Genomic DNA, 23,433 nt, shown 5'->3' with positions numbered 1-23,433 from the left:
GCCGTAAAGTTTTACACCCGCCGGTTCATTACCGGCCGGCCAAGAAACTGGCCGGTGCCCGGGAAACATGCACACGTTTCCGAAACGCAGCGATCCGGTGGACGCCGGAGCATAACTGCAGCGATTCGCGATGCGCGATCATCGCCGCGGGTACATTGTCCAGTTGATGGCAATTGATAATTAATATTAGTCAAGTTTGCGCTACTAATTGCACCGATAATTATTCGCATTTGCGCAACGAAGCTCTGGCCGTTCACACTGCTTCCGGTGTCACGGCAAGCGGGCTATGCTGGGAAGATGGGCAGCGCACAATGCAGCACCGGTTGCCATTTTCTAAAGCGATTGTTATGCTGCGTTTGCACGGTGAAGATGGCTATCGCGGGCATTAGATTTTGTAGTGCCCATAAAAGGTGGCAAGGCGGTTATGCGCCAGCAAGGAAAATCAGCAAACATGCTGAAGCAGCTTTGAAGGCTGGTAAAAAATCGAAAGACACACAGTGCTAAGCTTTTCCGGTAAGCGTTGCGTTCATAGCACAATACTCAACATTATGCCCCTTTTAGTACGACTTGAATACTCTGTTCCCAACGTTTTGCCTTTGAAGGATAATATTTGAAAAAAATAAATGACTGTTGGTGGGTGAAAATGGTTAACAGAGTTGTATTTAGTCCGTTGCGTCAGTTTTAAACTAATCGAAAACAACCGAATGCTGATGAAAATTTGATGCTTACTTCTATCAAATATTGATCGCAATCTGATCTTTGGATAGAAAGCAGATTAAAACGCGAATGAATTCAGACCAAATGATTGAACCCCAAGAAACACCCAAATACCCATTGATGCCATAGAAAGAGACAAGTGGGTCTCGCGTTGATTGATTTTCGGTGCTTTTCGTTATCAACCGATCATCACCCTCCCGATCACAGCCGACGATCGCAGCAGTTTTGATCGATATTATAATGGGCGTTGGTTTTTTCTTCTATTTTCTTTGTTAACCTTTTTGTCTTTTCGCCAGCCGAGCGACGTTAATCAATGGCGATCGCCTTGTGCTTTCTTTCTGTGCACGCCACCGTCATTTCCCTGGCCGCCGGCGGTGGCGGCGTCGCCTTTTTCAGCCTACATTGTGCTTAACGCTTACATGCGTCGGGCCGGCACCGTCTTCGCCGGCGCGGCACATGCACATGCGGTGAGCGCCACACCGCGCTACCTTCAATTTTCCCTACGCTTTTCCACATTAAATAATCAAACTTTTACGCCGTCTCGCCGCCCACCGTCCGGGGCCCTTTTCCTGTGGCTTTTCTTAAATAACGACTTTTTTTCTCTGTTGGTTCACTTTATTTATGACTTTTTTCGTGTTTCACCGAATAACTGTCTCGGTCCAGGTCTGGTGGGAGGTTCGTCGCCTGCGATTCGCCGCGCAAGTCTCTCGCACACCGACCGACCGCTTTGGGGCTTCTTGGTTTTTTGTTTCGGTTTCGGGTGCGAAAACGAGGTATTTTCGGTTGCATCGCCGGTGGCTGCCCTATCCGATGGGCCGGGGGCCCCGACGGAACGCGCCCGACGGTTCCCCGCGGGAGCGCGGGCTTCTTCGGCTCCGGGTTTGGGGTATAAATATTGTAGTTCGCCACCGGCAATGGCACAGTCGAGCGTTTTCCATCGAATGCGAAACAATAGTCAGCTGTAGGTCCCAGTGTGCTTGTCTGTGGCCGATCGTTGTGGTTTACTTGTTCGCCCGAATCCATCGCTCTCCAGCAACGGTCCTTTGCGCTTGCGGCTCGGGAAGCACTATCGCCAGCTACGAAACAATGGCTTTCCTGTTCAAGGTGGGTTTTCGTGTGCTGTCGTTAGCGGAGTGGTCCATTTGTTTTACGTAACGGCGGCGTGCGGATGAATGTCGCAGGTGATGCTGTGAGTGACGTGCCGCTGTACAGAGGGTGAAAGTGTGGAAAATGAAGATGCGGAAAGATTGGCGTGACGTGATGATGTGCAAAAAAAAATAGGCAGCAGTCCAGTGGGTCTGAGGGTCATCATCTGGGATGGGTGATTGCATAAAGCGGTGTTGCGCCTGTGAACTGACTGCACTGTCGTCCTTTCTTCTAATCCCTCGTGGAATTTGCAGACCGTCGCCTGTCTGGCGTTGCTGTCACTGGCGGCCGCAGAGTACGGCGGCGAGGAGGAGCACCACCAGCAGCACGATGTCGGTTACTCGTACGCCAAGTTCAGTGGCCCGGTCAGTGGGCCGGCGCACGAGGTCCACGTCGAGGACAAGCACGGACACGGGCACGCGATTGACTACGTCGCCAAGCCGGACTATCTCTTCGAGTACGGTGTCGAGGACCCGAAGAGCAAGGTGTCGCAGAGCCGCAAGGAGCACCGCCACGAGGACGAGCTGCACGGCGAGTACAGCCTGCACCAGCCGGACGGAAAGCTGCGCACGGTCAAGTACAGCTCGAACAAGCACGACGGGTTCCAGGCTGAAGTGTTGATCGATGGAAAACCCCTGCACGAGGAGGAGCTCGCCAAGCTGGCGCACGAAGCGTCCCAGAACGCCGGAGCTCAGCACCACCACCAGCACCAGTTCCATCACCAGCACCTCCACCACCAGCAGGACGAGCACAAGGCGTACGGTGGCGCCGAGCAGCAGACCTACGGCGGTGAATCGTCCTACGGTGGGGCCGAGGGCGGTGCATCCTACGGTGGTGAAGAGGGCGAGCATGAGCAGTACTACCACCATTAGGGAGGGTCCTATAGGAAACCCGATCGATGGCCTCCAGGGCCGGGTCGGTTTAGAACTGAAGTGCTGCTTCCTTAAGTGACAGCCGAGCATAAGTCAGATCGATGTTCCTGTTTTCAACGATGCAGTTTTAATGTTTTCACTTGCTTAAACTAGTAGCATCCTTTCCCAAACACCAACACACCAACACACACTGCCCAAGTGGTTTCGACATCCCAATTGTTCTACAATGTCTCGATTTCAGCGCGGTGTTGTGTGCGATTAGTTGACTATTCTATTCGCTCTGCCTGTTCTGCAAAAGAAAATGTTAACTAGTTTAGTAGACTCTTATAAAACCAAAGGAAGGTTCTTCCAAAAACGAAACAAAAAACGAAGTCAACATAAAACAAAATCTACCGCAGGGTAGTTGAATTTTAAAACCAAACAATTTGCTAGCTGTTGAATTGCAGTTTATGGAAAGAAATTCTGGATGTGCAAATATTCCTCCGTAGCACGAAGCAGATCACGATCAAGACGATACAGTTTATCGTTGCGTTTACCATTCGTGGTTCACTGGTCAGAGACAACTTGAAAGTTGCGAAAAGAACATTTGCACAATACGGAAAATTTGGCCAATAATGACAAAATGAAACAAAATTAAAGTTTCAAAACCAATAGACGTTTTCGTGGTGTAGTGGTTATCACATCCGCCTAACACGCGGAAGGCCCCCGGTTCGATCCCGGGCGGAAACAAATTTTACTATTGTTTCTATTTTGTATGACGATCGGTTGAACCTCATGTAAAACTAACAGAAGAAATACTTCTTGTGTGTTTCATATGATGATAATTTTGTATTTTACTATTGAACATCTGGCAGTTAGGCAATCCAGCAAATTAACAATACATGAACCCAGATAAAACACTGTTTCGTAATTTTCTAAAGAGAATGACATGCCAATAGAGTATCTTTTTTTTGACAAGATCAAAATTTATAAAACAATAGGCGTTTCCGTAGTGTAGTGGTGATCACGTCCGCTTCACACGCGGAAGGTCCCCGGTTCGATCCCGGGCGGAAACAGATTATTTGATTGTGATTCTATTTTGTCACGTGATCGTTGTAATAACAATGAACGCTGACAAAGCACAACCGTCTTTCAGTTGACGAGAAACGATTTTTATGCATTTTATGGTTGTATTTATAGCATGCAAGATTCTATAAAATTCAAATAACTGAGACAGAAACGTTCATTGGCAAAATTCGATACTAATAGTGCAATCATTCCCTGGAGTCTTCCTGGAGTAGTTACTACTGCGAAACAATGGACCTAGACAATAGAAATTGTACTATTCTCGGTTTACCTCTAGAAATGGGCTGGATCCTTTACAATCCTTAAAATCCTTAAATTCGGATCCGGACTCATTTTAATCTTTATTCGATGTCGGTGTAAACATAATCCAAGTTTTTTAGTTTATAATCACACTTTTATGGAATCCACAACCGAGAGCCAAGAGTAGCAAATCGAGCGCCTAAATGTATGTGATTTAGCTTTCGTCTGCAGTTCTGCGTACGTATACTACTTCGAACAGAAAGTCCAGAGGTTCGCACTAGTGTTTATTAGATATTGAAAATTTCCAAATATTAGTTCTTAATAATTACATCGAAATATTAATGGCAGCTAATACACTTATACACGCACACACAGATTTATAACACTTCCCGCGTTGTCTCTGCAACTTACCGAAGTTGCAGGCAAAGGAACGCATTATCACCATTTGATCTCCGGTGTAGATTTGCCATCCATTTCAGGAAAATTGTTGGGTAAATTCACTCGCTAGCTAATCAAATGAGCTTTAATCAGCAACCGATCGACTGCGAAAAAGGCTTTCAGCAACTCTCCCGATCCGCTGACAGGCGCCTTAAATGAGCAATGCGCGCTGTATGAGTCTCGATGGGCAAATGAAATTGTCGGGCTAATGAGAGGCAAAGCGCTAATTAACAGCCGGATTGGTTGTTAGGTGTGTTCGAAATTTTTGAACAAGAATTTTAATCGTCACTTTTTGCTCCATTCCATCCGTCTCGTTGTAGGGTAATTAATTTATGTTTGATCTCAGATGTATGCAAAGGGATGTTATGTTAGCTTGCGTTTTGAATTGATTAAGAATGGTGTATTTTGGAAGAATACTACCGAAAACAATAAATATATTCCAAACGTTTTTTGTGAAATTATAAAACAGTGATATAACTGAGTAAACGCTTCAATTAGGCAGAGCACAAAGCTCCAGCGTCACTATGCTGCGGTAGGATGGCCATTTTGGCGTGTCACAATTATTGGCACCAAAGGGTAACCGCGTTGAAGCATTCATCGAGGGCATAGGCACTGAATTCGCAAATACTGCTGACCGCGCATCGGACGACGAATAAGGTAGTAATTAGTGTTTGACGGGCTGCTTATTAGTATTTCGTAAGACACAACGTATCGACCCCTGGTCATAGTGGATGCCGGGTTTTCTTCAGCTGCAATCGATTGGGTCGCAAAAAAGATTCGACAAAAATGGAAGACCAATAATTGAGGGGTTCTTGTAATAGGCCAATTTTTTATCGCTTTAGTAAGTGAATCACACATTATCCGTTTGTGCATCTGAATAGTTTTGCTCACTAGTTTTTCTTTTCCACTCTAGCGGAATAAAACGGTTGATTCTGGTGCCCCATAGAATTTCATAATTTATAATCAAAGACGGTTTTCGTTAGTTGGCAATTGTGATTAGTTTCTGTAGACTTTACTTATGCCGGCCCGGTAATCGATAAAAGTAAAGCCCGTCTGACCTAGTGGCCGGCATAAAACGAGGACTGCGGCAAATCTATGCCTTTGCCGGACCCTATAATCAACGGCCACCTTGGCACATGATTTAAGGGACCAGGCGTTTCGCGTTCATCAACGAACGACAGAGAAACAAAATGGAGCGAAAGGCTGAAAGAGAGAGAGAGCTGGAGCGAGAAATATAGGACCTGGGAGCTGATTGAGCAATATCGTCCGGAATAGACGTGCGACCCGCGAGTGATCGGCTGACGATGAATGCTCACGAGCGTGACTACACGTGGGACTACCGCTATTGCTTGTGGAAGCCACAGTACACCGCACGCCTGTGTTTCAGGTACTGGGAGAAAGCGAGCTTGGTACCCGGTGTGTTCTTTCGTAATGGAACTGCCAGAACGCGGAAGATCTGATTTATTATGTAAAATCGAAAAACGATTAATCAAACATAAGTGAACTATTTCGTTGAAATATTTGCATTCCTTTCGCTAATCGCTAAAGTGATCGCTAAACCCATCATGCAAATTGTCAATATTATGCTACCTAGGTTCAATAAATGAATGAAGAGAAGCTGTAAATTAAGTAGCAAACATTTGCTGAACGAGGTGTTGTTTAAAACCATCGATGATCCTCTGAGCCTGTTAGTCGCTAAACTAATGAATCGGCTTAGGAAACCTACGCTAATCCCAAATCGAGATGAAATCGAGACTTTGGCCAAGTCCGCGGCCCCCGGGGCTCGAGTTGATTTATTATGACTTAATTAGAGCAAAATCCGCCCGAACGTCCTCGTTCGTTGCCGGGGTGCAGTATTTTGCGCCGCACAACCACTTTTCCTCCGTAATGTGATTAGTAAAAGTCGTCGCCCGGTGCACGGCGTTTGCGTGATCTTCGGGTGGCCCAGGTTCGTGGCCGAGAAGTGCGGTCAAAATTAGCGACAAACGCAACTTCACCGCGATTCGCGTTCCGTGGTACTAATCCTCCGCAAATGGCAGCTCGGCCGGGCCTCGATTGTTAGGTACTGGTACCGCGAACTGGTTTTGGGCCTCGAAACGGGACCAAACCCTGCGCGAAGAACGGTGCCAGGCGGTCCACCCCGGGCCTGCGGTTGTCCGCGATTCAGCAGGGTTCAGAACTAAATGGCGCACAGTTTACGAGGCACATTGCGTGCGTGCACCCATGCTGCTGCTGCTGCTGGAGGTTACCGGTTATGTAACAGCAGCGGGCGACCGGGGCCGGGTGGCTGTAGGAAACTGTGGTTTTGATCGATCTGCGGCTTCGGGCGCCCGGCTGGCGACACCCCGCGCGGAATGCTAGCTATGAGCATCGGCATGCCGGTCCTCGGTCGGTCCCTTTGGGAGACTCGAAATTCTTGGGTGCGATGGGAAACTGGTCACAGAAAGTGTGCCCTTTTTTTTCGGCACAGCAGTGGATAAGCTGTTACAGTTCGTGGGAAAAACGGCTGGAAAAATTGGAAAAAACGCGCCGATATTAAATTTGCGTTTCAATCAACCGATAAGAATCTCTAATGAGTGATTAAGTGAAGTTAAATAAAATGAAACGATAATTAGTACTTGGACAGAAATCACAAACAATTAAGAAATTAATTTTAAAGCGTTGAAGCAAAACGGAGCTGTAATAATCCTATTCCTGGAAGACCTAATCCTAGAAGACCTATTCAAAATATGAAACAATACCCAAACTGAGATTCTTGTAAAGAAAGCGAATCCAACACATTTAAGAAACATTTAAAAACATAAAGCGAAAGCGACTAACAAGAAAACAATCAAACATTGTGTTGAGCGAGGAACAATATAAAATTTTACAAAAGTGAATTAACTCAGTCAATAGGTAGCAAAAACAGATGAATTGATCGCAAGATAGAATAACTTCAAAAAATGGAGATAAAATCGAAAAGAACAAACTGAAGCTGAAAGTTTCGACAGTACAAATCAACAAACCCTAGGCGGAGAACCATTGCGTGTGGTGTGAACGCGCAAGACGAGCGCCGCCTAATGGCCGCACCGACCGAAGGCTAACGGGTGGCGGTGGTGGTGGTGGAGGTGCCCAGGATGGTGCTACGAATGGTCAATGGAATCTCGGGGCGGTTCGTTTGTGAACGACGATGATGCCGTTGTTGCCCGATGACGATGGTGATGATGATGTACGCGCGCCGCGTAGTTGACGCGTAACTGACGCGCGAGCGCAAAGTGGATGCGGTGTGAGCTCGCGCCGCTAACGACCATTAGTCGATGCCGTTTTCGGTTCGCGGCCCGTCGGTTGACCCCGCAAAGAACGCAAGGCGTCCCCGGGCCCACCGAGACCGAACCGTGGCCTTCTGAGAGAGCAGAGTGAAATGATCGTTACTGTGAGCGGGGACCGCTCATCCATTTACGTCCGTTCGGCGCGCGATCTCGGCCGCTTCAGATCGGATCGAAATGATTTCCATTTACCGATTCATTAACCTGATTTCGATCAGCCGGTGCCCGGCGGGACCGTTGGCTGCATTTTTCGCTGCATCGGCCATGCGGTTGCTGCGGCGGTCGCTGCAACAGTTGCCAGTTGCTGACGGGTCGAAGGCTCACACGGATGGTGCCCGAGACACGGAGAGTTTGGCTGGCCGTTCGGCAACCGTGCGCTCCTCGCTTGTCCGCTCGCTCGGGTCACCCGCGAAGAGCTGGCGAACGGGGAAGAGGAAAAAGAAACGTCAGCTGCGCCGGTGACTTTGTGACACTCGCTGCTCCACTGCCCTCTAGCGGGGTGTCGGGGGGCGCGCGGGGACACATGGTAACCTGACCCATTTTGCGTTTCATGCGCCGCCGTCGAGCCGGAGAGCAATGGCCGACGTCGCGTGGATTGCAGCTTTCTTGCAGCAGCCCGCGGATGCATTATGCAATGTCCGCCCGCGCGACCTCTTTGCCGTGAGCGTGCGCACGCGTGTGTCAAGCTGGCCTCCCCGCAGCCGCCGTCCATGAATGGGGGGCTTTTTCGAAACATGAAAATGAAACATACCGTCACCGTGTACCGGTCTGCCGTCGCCGGCGGCGGCGGCGTTCTTGGCCGCTCGACTCCGCCGGACGAACGGAGTGTGGCGTTCGAATTGTCATAAAATAGAAAATTATAGATCATCACCGAGAACCGACTGGGGACGGCTGGGGAGCCTCGAGAGAGGATCGGTCCGGGTGCGCCGGGGCGGTTTTAATGTTGGGTGGACACACACATGTTTCAGGGTTTCGTGGGTTGCGACAGCACACGGTTGTATGGGAACGGCCGCCGTGGTCGTGATTTGATTGGCCCGCCCAGTGCACGATGCGTGCACGTTCGCGAGCTCGCGCTCGTTTGCGCAGTAATTAGAATCCGAGGTCCGGATCTTCGCTGTCGCTGGCAGAAACCACCACAAAGCGAGGCGCCGGAGCAATCCTAGCCAATCGTAAGGGTGTGCGCAATGTGACTACAGCGCTTCTATTTTTGTTTGGAGGCAATCCGGGGCTGGACTTTGGATCCGTTTGAAAGGCAGGCTCGATTTGCAAGCTCTCGAGATCGGTTGTTGGAAGGTTGTTTGATTGTGGTACAAATAAATTATATTTATTATTTTTAATTTAGAAAAATACCTTTTCTTACTGCAGCAGCAGATCCGCTTGTTTTGAAAAAGAAAATACGAGGACACTTCATTATCATTTAATTTAGTAAGCGTCTCGAAACGAGAACGATGGTGAAGCGATGGAGCCCAAACCGAAACACCACCGGGAAGCAACTTTGTTGTTGATTACCTTCACTTTGTCACTTTTCGCGTCACTTAATTTCTGACAAATGGGGGCAAAGCTTCACCGCCGGCGCGCTAGTCGATTTTTCCAGTTTTCTTTTCCTTGCCAACTTTTAATATGGCATTTATCGGCGCGACCGCGAAGGACAGGCAATAAATATTAGAGTACATTTGCAAATGCTTGGATTGCACAACTCGTCGGGCAGACGGACGATGGCAAAAGGCTCCTACGCGGAGGGGCTACGGATTCTGGTGACCGCACAAGACGCACGTGCAAGCTCTCTCTCTCTCTCTCTCTCTCTCTCTCTCTCTCTCTCTCTTTCGCACACATGTTGCTGCAGATGAATTGCTGCAGCGCCAGCGTAGAAGCCGACGATGAGACTCCGACGATCAGCACAGGTGAGTATGAGTCACGATTTTCACGTGCAGAGTTCGTCTCGGTAGCATCCCTCCCACCGGCGTACGATGTGATCGCACTGTCAGATCGCACATTAAACGGCCATTAATTTCCGTGGTGATGCCCACACCACCCGGTGCGGTGTTTGCAAAATACGACCCGCGGTTGAATTTCTCGTAGCGCAACGATGCACCGAAACGAGCTGCGAATGGAGTAATTAGGCACTTTAAATGGACAATTATGGCGCTGGGGGCACTTCGTGTGCTGTGATTCGGGTGGTGATATCAAATATCTGTCACTTTATGAGCTCGGTTCAAGCGTAGACGATTTGTGATGGGATGAAATAATGTTTCGCACCCATCGTATGCAACAATTTGAACAAACGAAAAAACAAATTGGACAGTTTCGAGTAGGTCATATTACTTTCTGTTAAAGTTAGTCTGTTCGTTATGTAACGTTACAGACTGCAAGCATGACTTCGGTATTAAAAAATAAAATTAAGAGTAACCATCCGAAAGGAAACTGGTTACGAATAGTTGAAAAAACCTGTTCCACAATGGCAACTAACCTCAACAATAGTATGTTTTGAAATCGAAATCGTCAAAATAACGACAATTGAATTGATTAAGTATCCGATTTTTAAGCTGCACCGTATCTACTCACTAATCTAGGGAGATCTATTGGAAACTGCCCGAAATACTGATTTGTAAGAAAAAATTCGGGGTCAACAAATTCCGTGTTGTCGACCCGCGACGGATGCTGTGAGAAGAATCTAATCCTGATCGCACGATCGTTCGAGGGGTACCACCGGCCAAGGCCAATCGTTCACGGACATGGGAACTGCTCGATTCCGACTCCGTTCTAAGGTTTGCCTCGATTGGCCGTTGATTATTTATTTTCACTGTCCGCCGATCGGCGTTGATGGCCCTCTGTCAGCGGCGGCGATGCCGTGCGTCCGTTGCGTAATGAGACGTGTCCTTGCGTTCAATCACCTGATCATTGGAGCGAAACTGGACGGATAACGGATTGCCATAGTGGCCCTCGCGATGCCGGTGATGATGGAAAACGTGATCGTTCGAAACCGGGGGGAAACTTTGCACAGAAATAGACGATCAATCAGCCGGCGGCGTTCTTGGGAGCCTTTCTGTGCAAAGTGTTCAATAAGTGCGCGTGATGATGCAGCAGGATTAGCCCAAAAACTCAACGCCACCACACGATTCGCTGGTAAGATTTAATATATTTTGCAGCCTAACTTTTAGACGCTAACATAACGTCCTTCAATAACAATACACCTTTCGTCAGCAGCATTCCTGGTGGTGCTCGAGTAGCATTCGCCACTCCGCGGTTTGCAGCCGTAAGAACGAAATCCCATCCCGGCGGCTGCAGTTCGGCTCCAGCGACGCTAATGAACTCTACTCTTTTATGCTAATTTATGTTTCGATTATTTTACCCCGTATTTCATTCTGATTGCTCACTTAGTTGCCGCTTCGGCCACGGTACGGGCGCGATGATGTTTACCTTCCGTGCAGCCCTTACGAGCGGCTGCCCTCTGGTCTTCTCCCGGACCCCGAGTACCGACTGTTGCCTGCTGCACCTGAGCGCCGTGCCGCGGCCGGTCGCGACCAAGATGCAAATGATTTGCCGAACGGAGCGAAAAGAAAACCTTAGTTCGGTTTGTCGGTTGGTATGAATAAATCGATAAATTTTGCTAGTTCCCGGCCTCAGCCCGCGGAGCACGTTTGCTTTCGTTGGCGTTCGTGGGTAGGTTGGCTGCCTGTGCGCGGCTATCCGCGGAGGGATCTCCACGCGGTGGTGGTGCTTCAAATGACTTCATTCTTGGGAACACGCTCGGTGCTCTCGGACTCGAGGGGAGCGCTGTAAATATCACGAAAGGTAGGTCACGCGAGTGAACACGCGATTCCGCAAGATGTCCACGGATTGGAGCGTATCCCACACAATACACACACATGCGCTGTGACTGAAGTCGAGAAGGTAGAGGAAGACGGGTTGATTCGCTCAGTGGTCGTCGGGTTTAATGGGCTCTGGGGCTTCAAACTGGCCCGGGTCAACTGACACTGTCATAGCCCGCTGGATTGATGGGTGGCTTGATCGATCGTTGCCTAATTTTATGCTGCTTTATGTTGCCTCAACACAGCCTCAGACGATACTGGCTCGTCAGGTCGCTGGCGCTGGACAATAAGCCTGTTTGTGTTTTGTATTGTTTTATAGCTAATACAAAGCTTAGCTAAATTGTATGAATAAATCGAAAGCCAATCGGCATTCGTATCCGACTTTTGTGAGTCATTTGGACTCTGTGAATTAGAGAATAAACAAGGTAAAACAAATAATGTTGAGCTGCACAATAACCAACGATCCGATTGCCGGCTTTTAGTTGTGGGAAAAATCAACGTCAAAATACGTCACTAGCTAGTTCAAAAACTTTAACCAACTTACATGCTATGGGCTACGATAATCGGCCGACATTTGGACACACCGTTAAACGCTGCCGGACATTCTACGGTAGATCTGCTGTGTTTTTGCATTCAGTATTCCATGCGCAACGTTCATTAGCTCAAGGATATGTCCGCGGGAACGGAAGTTGTCATCGGTGTGTGACAGCAAATGCGGTTGTGCGGTTTGAAGCTGAAATTGCAACATAACCTTTTACATTGGGCCCACAAACATGAGAACGGGAGCGAGACGGGGTGCGCTGTGCCAGTCCGAAAGGGTGGCATTTTTATCGAGCTGCTACTTTGAGCCACCTCAGACACAATAATCAAGTGCAAGTAATGGATGGTCATTATTTTTGCACGAGCCTTAGTCCGATCGACGGAGCCTTTCTGCGCGCAGAGGTGGCATGCAGCTTCTGCAAATGCCACTGGCAGTGCAGCAGTGGCCAGCATGACCTAAACCCTGCCGAATTCGGCCGCAGCCGCCTTGGGAGCGTCCAGCTCGCCGTTGCCGCAGCGTTTGATGATTAATAATCAGTCGTAATGCAGTCACGATTATGATTATTTCGACCGTCCTGCTTGCCGTCCTGCCCTGACCGTTTGACGAGGAGGCAAAATCGAACCGTTCACGGTGCTCGAAATCACCCAAACGGCACAGGCCTGTGTGCGCGGCCAAAGTAATTATGTCAACCCGAGCCTTGAACCGATCGCATCGGATCGCGTGTTTCAATCGGCGGAGTTTGCGGGAAAACGGTGGATAGCGCGGGAAGCGAAGTAGACAATACGCCGGCAAGACGCTGCCTAGAGTCTCCAGCGACCGAAGATCTTCGATAGGGGATCGCATTTTTGTCGTCACGCTTCGGCAGACCGTGCCACACCGGGCGGGTGAATCACGAGAGTTCAGGCAGGAGCGATTAAAAGGTTGCCCTTCGCAAGGATCGCAGCGGTAGAACATGGGCTGGTTTTAATAAGAATCAGGTAAAAAGCAACACGTTTTCGGTGCTGCTACTTTCGTGCACGTTTTAGGCAATTAAATTGCTAACTTATTAATTTGATATTCGTTAAATGTACAATTATACGTCATGCCCAAAGCACGAGTTGACTCAATTGCTATCAAATCGAGAGAAATTGTATTTTACGCATTTCTTAGGCGATCTCTAACGGGTTATCTCATGTTAAGTGATTGTCTAACATTCTAACAGGCTATCATTCTGAGTGGCTGTTTTATCGGTCGCTGTTTGGCGTACGTGAAAGGTCATGAGAGAACGCGAGGTTCGTTAATCATAAAAACTATGATGTAAATCGTAATCTTAATCGCAACGTTTTGTATCGTAAAAACTATTTGCAAGAAACTGTCGTGAAGCAAATGATTGGGCCGCTTAAGCTTCCAGACTTTCCACAAACCACTGGCAGGAAACATCCGACAATTTTTTTGCGATCCATTGCTCTGTGTGTTGTATTCAATGTGTGTAACTTCGCTGTAGTCTTGTTGTTTGTTCCTGACACACAACTCCGGTTTCGTGCTACAACGCACTACAACGCAAACCTATCTCGAAAATGTTGGATGGGAACGCCCGGAATGTTCCGTTTTGTGCCTGGATTAACCTGTGAAAGATTGCTACGGGCGTGTTTTGGTCGGGTAGATAAACACATAACCACATACCTGACATTAACATTTCGATAATCCATCGCATAGTTTTCGATTTATGGAGTTTCATCTCCTAAGAGTTTTCCAAAAATAGTAACAGCGCTTGCAAAGTATATCGTTGTTTCGGTCGATCCATTGCTGCATTTCTGGCAGATAATCCACAGTTGAAGCTTCCATTTCGCACCCGAATTCACCGTCGAAAGATTGCTTAGAGCGGGCTTTGGGTGGGTAGGCAAACATATAACCACACACTTGATCGAAACAGTAAGCAAACATTTTGTTAATTCTTCGCTTCGTTTTCGATTTATGGAGTTTCAGCTCCTATTTTGTAGCAGTTTTTACAGTAAAGAAAAAGTGTAGCAAGTGATTGCATGATTGAATTATTGCACTCCTCGCACATGGTTTCTATGATCCAATCGAAAAAAGAGTATTTTCGAAAAACAAGCGAGTTGAGCTGTCAAAGCATGCTTATTTTCTAATTTGTTGTTTTTGCTTCTTTCCCAATGAAGTTCAAGCTAAATTCTATCTTCTCGATTTCACGTCTTTGGAGCTTCCCCGTAACCTCCCGTGCAGATGACAGAGCGTTAATGGGTGGTGAGCGCGTTCGTCGCTTGAAATCTGTGTAGCGCTCGTTGAAGTCTTTTGATTTGCTAATTCAAGTTTCTTCGCCCTTGAATTTGTATTTGCGGGGTAATTCCATCTTGCAATGCAGATGAATCACAGAAGTTCTGAGCAGTGTAGGATGCTTCGAACGTTGGCTGGCTGGCGTGTGGTCGCACGGAAATGCACTAGACTGAATCTAATTCGACGGCGATCCGACGAAGCCAAATCCATCGTTGTGCCGTCCACATCGAGCTCCGATGATGCATACGACACACTATGCGAGGTCGTGAATCACATACAGCAGACAGTCACGAATTTTACATCAGCATTCCACTATGTTCGAGATAGAGATCCTCAAAATATATTCTATTCCATAATAGCAGCGCACGTACAAAATTATTATAACAACATCAGTAATAAACAATTACATCCATTGCAGGCCACAGCAGCGGCGGGTCTTGCCGGATTGCCAAAAACGTGCTAAACAGTTCCAACAAAAGGTCTCACCCGGATTGTTTGACTGTTCGGAGTCGCAGAGAGGGAGACCCGAGAAAAGTAAAGTTACCCAAGCAGCGCATTGACGCGCCTTCTAAGGCACGATGCAAGCTGTGAGAATTTCCTAATGGCCCCAGCTGGAACAATCGGTTGCATTCGATGTACGGAGGTGACAATGCAGGTGCGTGAATTTCGTGACCTACACCCGGCGGTATCGTGTGGGGTTGGTAAATGATTCGCGGATTCGCGTGGTGATTTGTTCGGAATCCGATCGCATTTGTGCGCGGCGCCGGTATGTGAGGCGCGCAGGTGAGCATAAGTCACGAGGGGGACCAACAAGCGTCGGCCTCCGCGCAGCCCAGAAGGGGAGGGTTGTAATGTACACGGCCAGGCTAGCGTGGGGCCGGCAAGGGTTAAGCACAGGATCAATCGTTGCTGTAGGATAATTTACGATGCCCTCGGTGCGGTCGATGAGTGCCAAATGGACTCGAGCGAGGAGCACTCGAGTCGCAGCAGCTGCTGCAGCCGACGACTGCCGGCAGGAGGTTTTCGCACAGGTTCGGCTTAACTAATCGCTACATCCCTTACACAATGGGGTCACAGCTCGCTGTGTGTTCGGGGTCTGCGGCGTAATGTGCCCATTTCCCATCCAAGGACAAGCCGTTCCGCACCAAGCCCCAATAATACTGCTGCTGGCTGCTGCTGTGGTGGGTCGTGGAGTACTTCGGACCCCTGGTAACGGCACGGATTACATTTGCATGTCTTACGCTTGCAAGTCTGAAAAGGTGAATCAAAGTGCACAACAAATGTCCTTCTTGTGTACATTATTTGTATGTTTATTGCATGTTTACGATGAAAAAAATGCAAAAAAACCCTTCGACTTTTTAAGCCTTTTTAAAGGGGAAAAAAACACCGAAATAAACATTTGACCTGCAAAGGCAACAGATAAATTCCCGATGTTGTAACAATCGCTAAGATCGCAAGATCAGTATGGATTACCGTTCACCCCAGCGCAGGGGGCCACTACCGGAACCATATATTATTTGCCGAAAAGCTGGCCAGCTTAGCGACACCGTACGTGATCGAAATACGCATTCGGCTTCCTCGTCCTACGCCAGCCGGCAGATCCGTGGGTGAATACTAAACAATGGAAGCTAATGACTAGACTAGAGCTGCAAAAAGCTCCGACTGCAATCCGCGTCCGTGTTGCGATAGGTGTGCTGTGGTGGTTCTCTTGAGTCGCTCGACTGGACCGTTGGCCGAGTTGTCACGGGTGCAACATTGTAGGGCCGCGCGTTACGACATCTAGGCTCCGTCCGTGCACTTGACAACCGGGACGCCACCGTCCCGGGAGCTTCATCGAGTGCTCGGCTCGAGTGAAATGTCAACCTCTTTGGGCCCGGAGCACCGAGAAGCAACGGAGAAGCCCCCCGGAGCCCAACAGTAGCGGCCGCTGGTATTTGACAGGTGGCTCGCGAAATAGAGAGAGAGAGAGTGATTAAGAGACACTTCCAAATGGGTTTTGATATCTACATTATAATGTGCGCCACGGGCCCGGAAAATGCAACCCACGGCGACACGGTGGCACGTTCCGGGACGACGATAAGGTGTCGCGGGAGGATGAAGACGGGACGGGACGGGACTTGATTGGATTCGCAGCTAGCACTGCGGTACGCCGGGTGTGTGGCAGAGTGGAAGAAATTTGATTGATTGATTGATGAGTTCGTGTGAGGTTTGCCACTGCGATTTGCGGGTTGCCCATTGCGGCAGACATGGATGACACTGAGTGTTGCCTCATGCATTCTCATGTATCATCTGATGAAACTGATGGGGAAACACCACCTTTTGAGTCAGTAATACGATGACGGCGGCATGATTTCATCGCGTCAGTTGTAATGTGTCCTTATTTTTCTAACTTTGGCAATCATTTTCCTAAATTGTTTCGAGCAGGCGTAAATGAACGCGCAGAACATTGGAGCCGCTAGAAAGGTGTTGCGAAAATGATAATTTCCGAACTGTTTTTCAACTGTTTTGCTTGTACAAGATTAGGCTCATCGGCGATGTCGTCTTTATCTCCTAAAGCGTATCGTAGCGCCATCTCTTTGGTCACCTTCAGTTTCCAGAACAAGAAAAAGTCACAGGGGGCAGATCTGAAGAACACGGTGGCTTTGGTATCATTAGAGTGTTCATTGTTCAAGTAATCATTTTGAATGCGTCTGCGCTCTTCATTTAATTTTTAACACAAAAGATGGTAAAGATTCTTTGCCATTCACTTTTTGGAAGAGGTTAACATCGCCGATGAGCCAAATTTTATCCAAGCAAAATATCTGTCAAAAATTCACTAATTATTCAAAATGGACGAACTTTTCTCTATAAGTCACTAACATTTGTAGCAACCTAACACTACTACAAAAAATAAAAATCGAAAATCGAACATACGCGGAAATTCAAATGCCTTAGAACCTTTTGAACAGTCCTCGTATATCACTGTGATTCAACGGTAGATAATGATTCAAAAACTTGACATCTGTATAAAGGTAAGACGAGTAGAGCTGCAAAGTACGGCAGCTCTAGTAATTTTATCATGGAGAAATTTTCATCTTAAACTACCTAACGGAATAAGCACGTTTGCTAGCACGGCTTAGAATGTTTTCCGAGCCCCCATATGGCCTCCGCCTGTTGTCCTGTCCATCGAAACATGAGCGGCGTGTACACGTGGGGAACCAATTGCCAAACGCTGCCATTATTTTAGCCGGCAGCAGCGTGATCAACGAGCTGCGATCTCATTAAAAACGGCTCAAATCGGTTTTACTAATTGACAGGAGCGATGCATTTATGATTACATAAAATTATGGCCCATTGGCCACTGTCGATAATTAAGGCAGTGAAATGTACCCGCCGAACGGGGCCGAGAGGGGCTTTTGAAAATTTTCCTTTTTTTTTCGTCGATTTTCCACTAAAGACACCGTCCACACGTCATCGATCCAGCATCGGGGCCACGGGGGCGCCGCACGGTGCATTCGGCCAAGTGCACCGGTCCAGATGCGGGGCTTCGGTGGCAGACTGGGGCCACCGTGCCAGAGAACAGGTTTTTAGCTGGCCGGGCGTCAGATGCGAGTGCGACGAGGAAGCGAAAGCCATCGGGTGCCGCGGGTGCGAATGGGTGAAGGACGGACCCCGACATGTTTGGTTTTATGGAGCACTATGTTGAAATCGTGCAACGTACGCGTGAGCCACGGGTTATCCGTTTTGGCCGCGGGTGCCCCGGCTGCCTATGAACCATTTCTCCATCGGATGGGCCGAGGTGGATGGCGGTTGGTGAGAGCGGATCGGCAATTGATTGGACAAGATGCCAGTTTAATAATAAACCACAAACATGAAACCAAAAGCACGGAGCGCGGCGTTGAAAAGGCGGTTGTGCCGCTTTGACGCGGTGCAGCCAGTCGCGGAATCGAAGTTGATTTATAATTAAATCCATATTTGCCTTTTGGGACAAGTGTTTCGCTCCGTTGTTCGTCAAATGTTCGTCCAGTTATATTTCTTTGGTACTTTTATGTTGAAAACAATATGATGTTATTACGATTTCCAATCATATTCATTAGTCTAGTTTTCTGTTTTGAAATCTGTTTCGCTTTTCGACTTTTTCTCATTTGAAACACTTTGCTGCGTTGTGTTCTTTGTAAGCTAACAGCTCTGTTTCGTGTCACTTGCAAGTTGTTCGATGTGGTTTAATCTGTCGGTGACTGTTTCGCGTCTATGAAGCAGCTTATCAACTGTTGACCGAAATCCTTTTTATAAATCCGATATAAATTTGTCGCTTTTAATGTTTCCGCTGCGCTTAATCGGGTTTCTGATTTTCCTTTTTCCAGATTTCCAATCCTAATCGCTTTGAATGTGCCAATCAGTTTTGGGATATATTTATTAAAACAACAAACTATTATTCCACATTCCGTCGATTGGTGCAAATGTTACTTTTACTTTTCGATTTAAATAATTTTACTGCTTGGTTGGTTTGGTCCCTCGCCGGGCTCGCGGCCGGCTAGACGGTGGCAGCGCAGAAACGGCTTGCAGCGAACGCCATCACGGCACGGAAAGCCCGGAGGATCGGTGGAGTGGCTCAAGTGGTAAGCCGGTGTTAATGTTGACGCTGCCAGCGATCGGGTAGAGGTGAATAGCGAAGTTAATGTGTGTCGATACATTAACCATCATCATCGGATCATTCATTTGCGGGCCGCGAGTGGCCAAGGTGCTCGGCTTCGTAGGTTAGAGGCCACGACACGCCACGAGGTGTTTTGGCGACGCGGAGCGGCAGCAGATTGGCACACCCGCAGGTTGTCCGGATGCGCCTGGGAACCACTTGCTGGTGCTGCAGCAGCCACCGGTGCGGCCATTGCAGTTGTGCCGGCGGCGAGCTCTGCGCCCCAGTCACGGCGTTAACCTTTTGCTCCGAGCGCCTTCGGAGCGCACCTTTTGGCGCGCGCGAAATCGATCTTCCGTTCAGGCGAGGGTGGGAAGTTATTGATTTTACACATGGCCCGTGGTGTAGTGGAAGCTGGGCTGGTGGAACCCTGCCGAGTGCTCCGGGTGGTCCCGTGCTCGAGCGAGCATCGAGAAGCACCCAAAGCGCTGGGAAAAGCCTGAAATGTCCCGAAGATCGGCTGCACCGATGTACGCGAAGGAAGGGAACCGAAGCACGGAAAACCAGAAGGGTTACCGTCCCACTCGCCACCGCCACCGCCACCGCTGCCGCATCTGTTTCGTGGTATGCAGCCCACCGGCGGGCCACTGCTCGGCGGGTCGCCGTTATGTAATCCCGTTTAATTGTGCACGAAGTTCAAATGGTTCAGAATTTGCATACGAGACTTTGCGATCGATCGGGCCGGCCCGGACCGAACAGCTGGCAGCCAGCGTCGTCGTCCGCGAGGGCCGCCCGTTAGCCGACGGTTGTCAACGTTGCTGTCGCTGTCGCGGTCGCGGTTTAGGTGAAAAGCCACTTTGCATGACACTTTCGTCGGAATCTTGGCTACGACCCACTTTGGAGGGTTTTCCGCACCAAGCGATCTGCGTGACCGGCCGTGGCATCGGTGGCAGTGGTCGTTGCAGGACAACTGATAACAGCACGGACTTTTGCATTGCGAGATAAAGACTGTCCGGTGCAGTATTAATTAATGTTTTATGAGTGTATGTTATGCCTTTTGTCCTTGTTGCGACTTGATATGAATTTTTCAACAATCTTGTTGCTAACTTTATGCCGTGCTTCCGGATTTCTTGGTTTCAATTGTTATGAAACACTCCATAGTAAAACATAGTAAAAATTGAATCATCAACCTTTCAAATAAATATTCTAGCATTGAACAATATTAGGCTGTTTTTGTTTTAGAACCAAATGAAAAAGAGAATGCTTTTTTGACCACCCTGTATAAGAGGTCAGATGGTTTTGGTAAATGAAAAGGATGTATCAAAACAATGAACTATTTGTTGAACAATGCTTAATTTATACCTTATGTACAACACGTAATTTCGCGGGCTAACCTTACGTGATATTCTATTCATTATTGCAATACATAGAATATTTGTTTTATATGTTTTGGTTCATGCTGTAGGCTGTGCTTTTTACGAGGATTATTTAAACTGGAATAGACTCGTCCATAGAACCATCCGTCTGCGCCGCACCGATTAATCGGATTCCGTGCGAAAATGCAGAAAACTGAGTGCAAAACTTTAAGTTGACGTCCATTTCAATAATAATCACCTAGCTTGCAATCAATTGATATATTCCGAATGTTTGTCTGAAAGCAAACTCAATTTTATAGATCCACTATTGACATTTGGCAAAAAGTCGATAAAGATTGCCGTTACAAACGCAACCTTCGCTTTCACGGATACATTCGCTCAGCCTCTCGGACTGCTCCGGAGCGGAGATCGTGTCTGTTTTCGTCAACCAACGCTAGGTCAAGGTTTCGATTCAATTCAGGGATCGCGGGGGCCGTTGAAGACTTATTGAAATGCTCCCCCAATCCGGTGCGTGAGTAGAAGTGTGAAGCAATTATCAAAACAATACATTATTCATGGTTACCCGCAGCACATATTTTATGGTGTCAAAATCCGTGCGGCGTGCGATGTGAGTGATTGATCACGCCGGCCGCCAACTGCCGATCCGTGGTATCGAGTTTGACATTTTTAAAACAAAATCGTTCCGAAGATAATATTTCACGATTACAATCCCCTTTCGCCATTCGCCATTCGACCGTTCAGAGTGACGATCATTTTCGTCCGGCCCGCTCCGGCCCGCTGCCTGGGCATTCCTTTCACCCTCTGCCGGCGAACTACAAACTCCAAAGTCTGGCGTGCCACCAACGTAATCGGTTCCCGCGGGCCTTGTGGCCGCAATCTAGCCGTCAATCGACAAGTCGCACGACAATTTTTCGTCGTTTCCATCGGTACGCATCGCGATCGTCACCCGCACCAGGGCCAAATGCTGGCCAAAGTGCTGCTGCTGCTGCTGCGTGTAATCCGACCGACCCGCAGACAGCGGCCGGCAAACGCACCGGACGAGATAGATATATTTTGTATAAATCATAGTTTCACAACCGTAAATCAGCTCACCGGCTCACGGGATCGGCTCAGCTGACGGCGAGATCGCGTAGCGATCGTGATGACCCGATTGCGTCCTCCGGTGGTCCGGGACAAGATGTTGACGGGTTTTTGATGTGGGGGTTGATTTGGTCAGCATCGGGGCCGCCGATACATGTTTCCATTGCCATCGTCGTGTCTAGAGAAATACTTTTCGATGGAATTGAAAGAATATTTTTTTTTTTTTATACAATGCGAATCTGAAATCCTTCATAACTGAAGCGAAAAATAGTCCAACACCTTGGACCTTGTCTCCGATTGGCGATTGGTAAAGTGAGCACCACAGCGGACACCCATTAAAAGCTTACAAGTGTATGTGCCACGATCGTATGTAAATGAAGCATATTTACGAATAATTTACTGAGCCCACAATCCGGCCGGTCGATTTCGGTCGGTGTGGGGGCTATGCTTCAACCCGATTCTGTCAGTGCGCCACATGTGATGGCCGCAGGACGGTAGCATAGCGCGTGGTGGTGCAACTCGAGTGCAATTTGCAAATTCCGTATGCAAGTATGCAGCCCGGGTCCGGAACTCCTTCGCCCTGGTTGGCGCCGGTACGCACCGATGCGGTGACCTTTGTTGGGCGGAGATTGGCACCTCACCGGCGATGGAACGCCGGGGTGTGTGTTGCGAAGCCAAATTAGACCGACCGGACCGAGGACGGCCCTCAATTTAGGCCCGCCACTATTGCATCGACCCTGGCCTAAGACTGGTAGACGTCATCCGTCGTTTGTTTTCTTTTCTCTCTCTCTCTCTCTCTCTCTCTCTCTCTCTCTCTCTCTCTCTATTCTCTGTGTGTCGATTTTTTGCTCGATCCTCGATTCGTGCCCTCTTGTGTGTTGCGCTGGCACGGTCAATTATGTAGCTCGTGGCGGAAAATTTTAATGACACGCCACAGCCGAAGCGTTTAATAGGATGCATTTATAGGTCTCCTGCTGGCCGTTCAGGCCTCCTGCTGGCCAGTCGCGCAACCTGCGCCGGGACCGGAAGTGCTCGGCTCCACACAATAAATCAATCGAAAACGAGCGTATCGTCCAGGTGAAAAAAAAACACGAAACCGACCAGGATGCTGCGCTTATGAGCGAACGATTATTTTCGGGTCTCAAGGGCAACATGATTGAATTCCTTGATCGTTCGGGGGTAGTTTTTTGGCCGATCAACTTCCTCAGCCAAATGTCAAAACGAATGATTAATCCCTGAGCCCGGTGCGGAAAGTGATGAATGAATGAAGCGTTTCTTTGGCTGCTTCACAAAACATTCCTAATCCTTGTTTTTGTTGTCGTTATGAATCCATTGCTGCAATAGTTTTCGCACTCAGCCGCGCACTCAGTCCGTGGGCCGCGTGGGACTTAACCTTCCCACCCCGGGTCGGCCAGAAGTGGGTTTATGTCCCGCACACACTCCGCTAACGACGAGCCAGTTGACACCTGCCTCTAATGTGGAGCAACGCATTAACGCATTAAGATATCAAATGGGAACGAAATCACCAGCTCGGCGCGGACTGGCCACAGGTTTCGCCGCCGCGCCACTTATGGCCACCGAGTCGCTCCGTTCGAAACGAAACAACAAAAAAAAAGCGGTAGTCAATCAGAACAGCCCGGGTCGGACCGGTAGAGTGGTTGCATAACCGGGGTCACCTCGCAGGTGGAACTGCGAAAAGTACGCGTGCAAAACAGTGGCAGCCGCAGAATGCAACACGCGAGCGGCAATAAAACTTTTGCGTACCGCGGCACGGGACCGTTGACCCTGAACCGACCAGGCGTCCGGTCACCTTATTACTTTCGTCGACCGGGGTGAAATCAATTTTCCATTGCACCCACCCGGTGGCATGCCGAAATATATGAAGGACCGCGAAAAGTAGCGCTGGCGCCGGTGCGACTCGAGCAAAGAGCTGCGCCACGGCAGAAACAATCGAGTAAAAG

The 23,433-nt window shown here is 48.6% G+C and overlaps 1 protein-coding gene and 2 non-coding genes across 3 annotated transcripts; all 3 read left to right on the top strand.

The window, feature by feature from the left end:
- The first annotated feature begins 1,803 nt into the window (after window positions 1-1,803).
- Window positions 1,804-2,735, top strand: LOC131215542 (probable voltage-dependent N-type calcium channel subunit alpha-1B). The gene is made up of 2 exons (XM_058209932.1): window positions 1,804-1,821; window positions 2,118-2,735. Exons 1-2 carry the CDS (start codon window positions 1,804-1,806, stop codon window positions 2,733-2,735), a joined length of 636 nt encoding a protein of 211 aa, XP_058065915.1.
- A 656-nt stretch (window positions 2,736-3,391) lies between these two features.
- On the top strand, window positions 3,392-3,464 carry Trnav-aac (transfer RNA valine (anticodon AAC)). The gene has a single exon. It is a non-coding gene; the product is annotated as a tRNA-Val (tRNA).
- A 253-nt stretch (window positions 3,465-3,717) lies between these two features.
- Window positions 3,718-3,790, top strand: Trnav-cac (transfer RNA valine (anticodon CAC)). The gene has a single exon. It is a non-coding gene; the product is annotated as a tRNA-Val (tRNA).
- Window positions 3,791-23,433: the final 19,643 nt, after the last annotated feature.

Source organism: Anopheles bellator, chromosome 1 (assembly GCF_943735745.2).
Source record: "Anopheles bellator chromosome 1, idAnoBellAS_SP24_06.2, whole genome shotgun sequence".
NCBI classification, from domain to species: Eukaryota; Metazoa; Arthropoda; class Insecta; order Diptera; family Culicidae; genus Anopheles; species Anopheles bellator.
The sequence above is the reverse complement of the archived record's forward strand: the minus strand, read 5'-3'. Positions and strand labels throughout refer to the sequence as shown.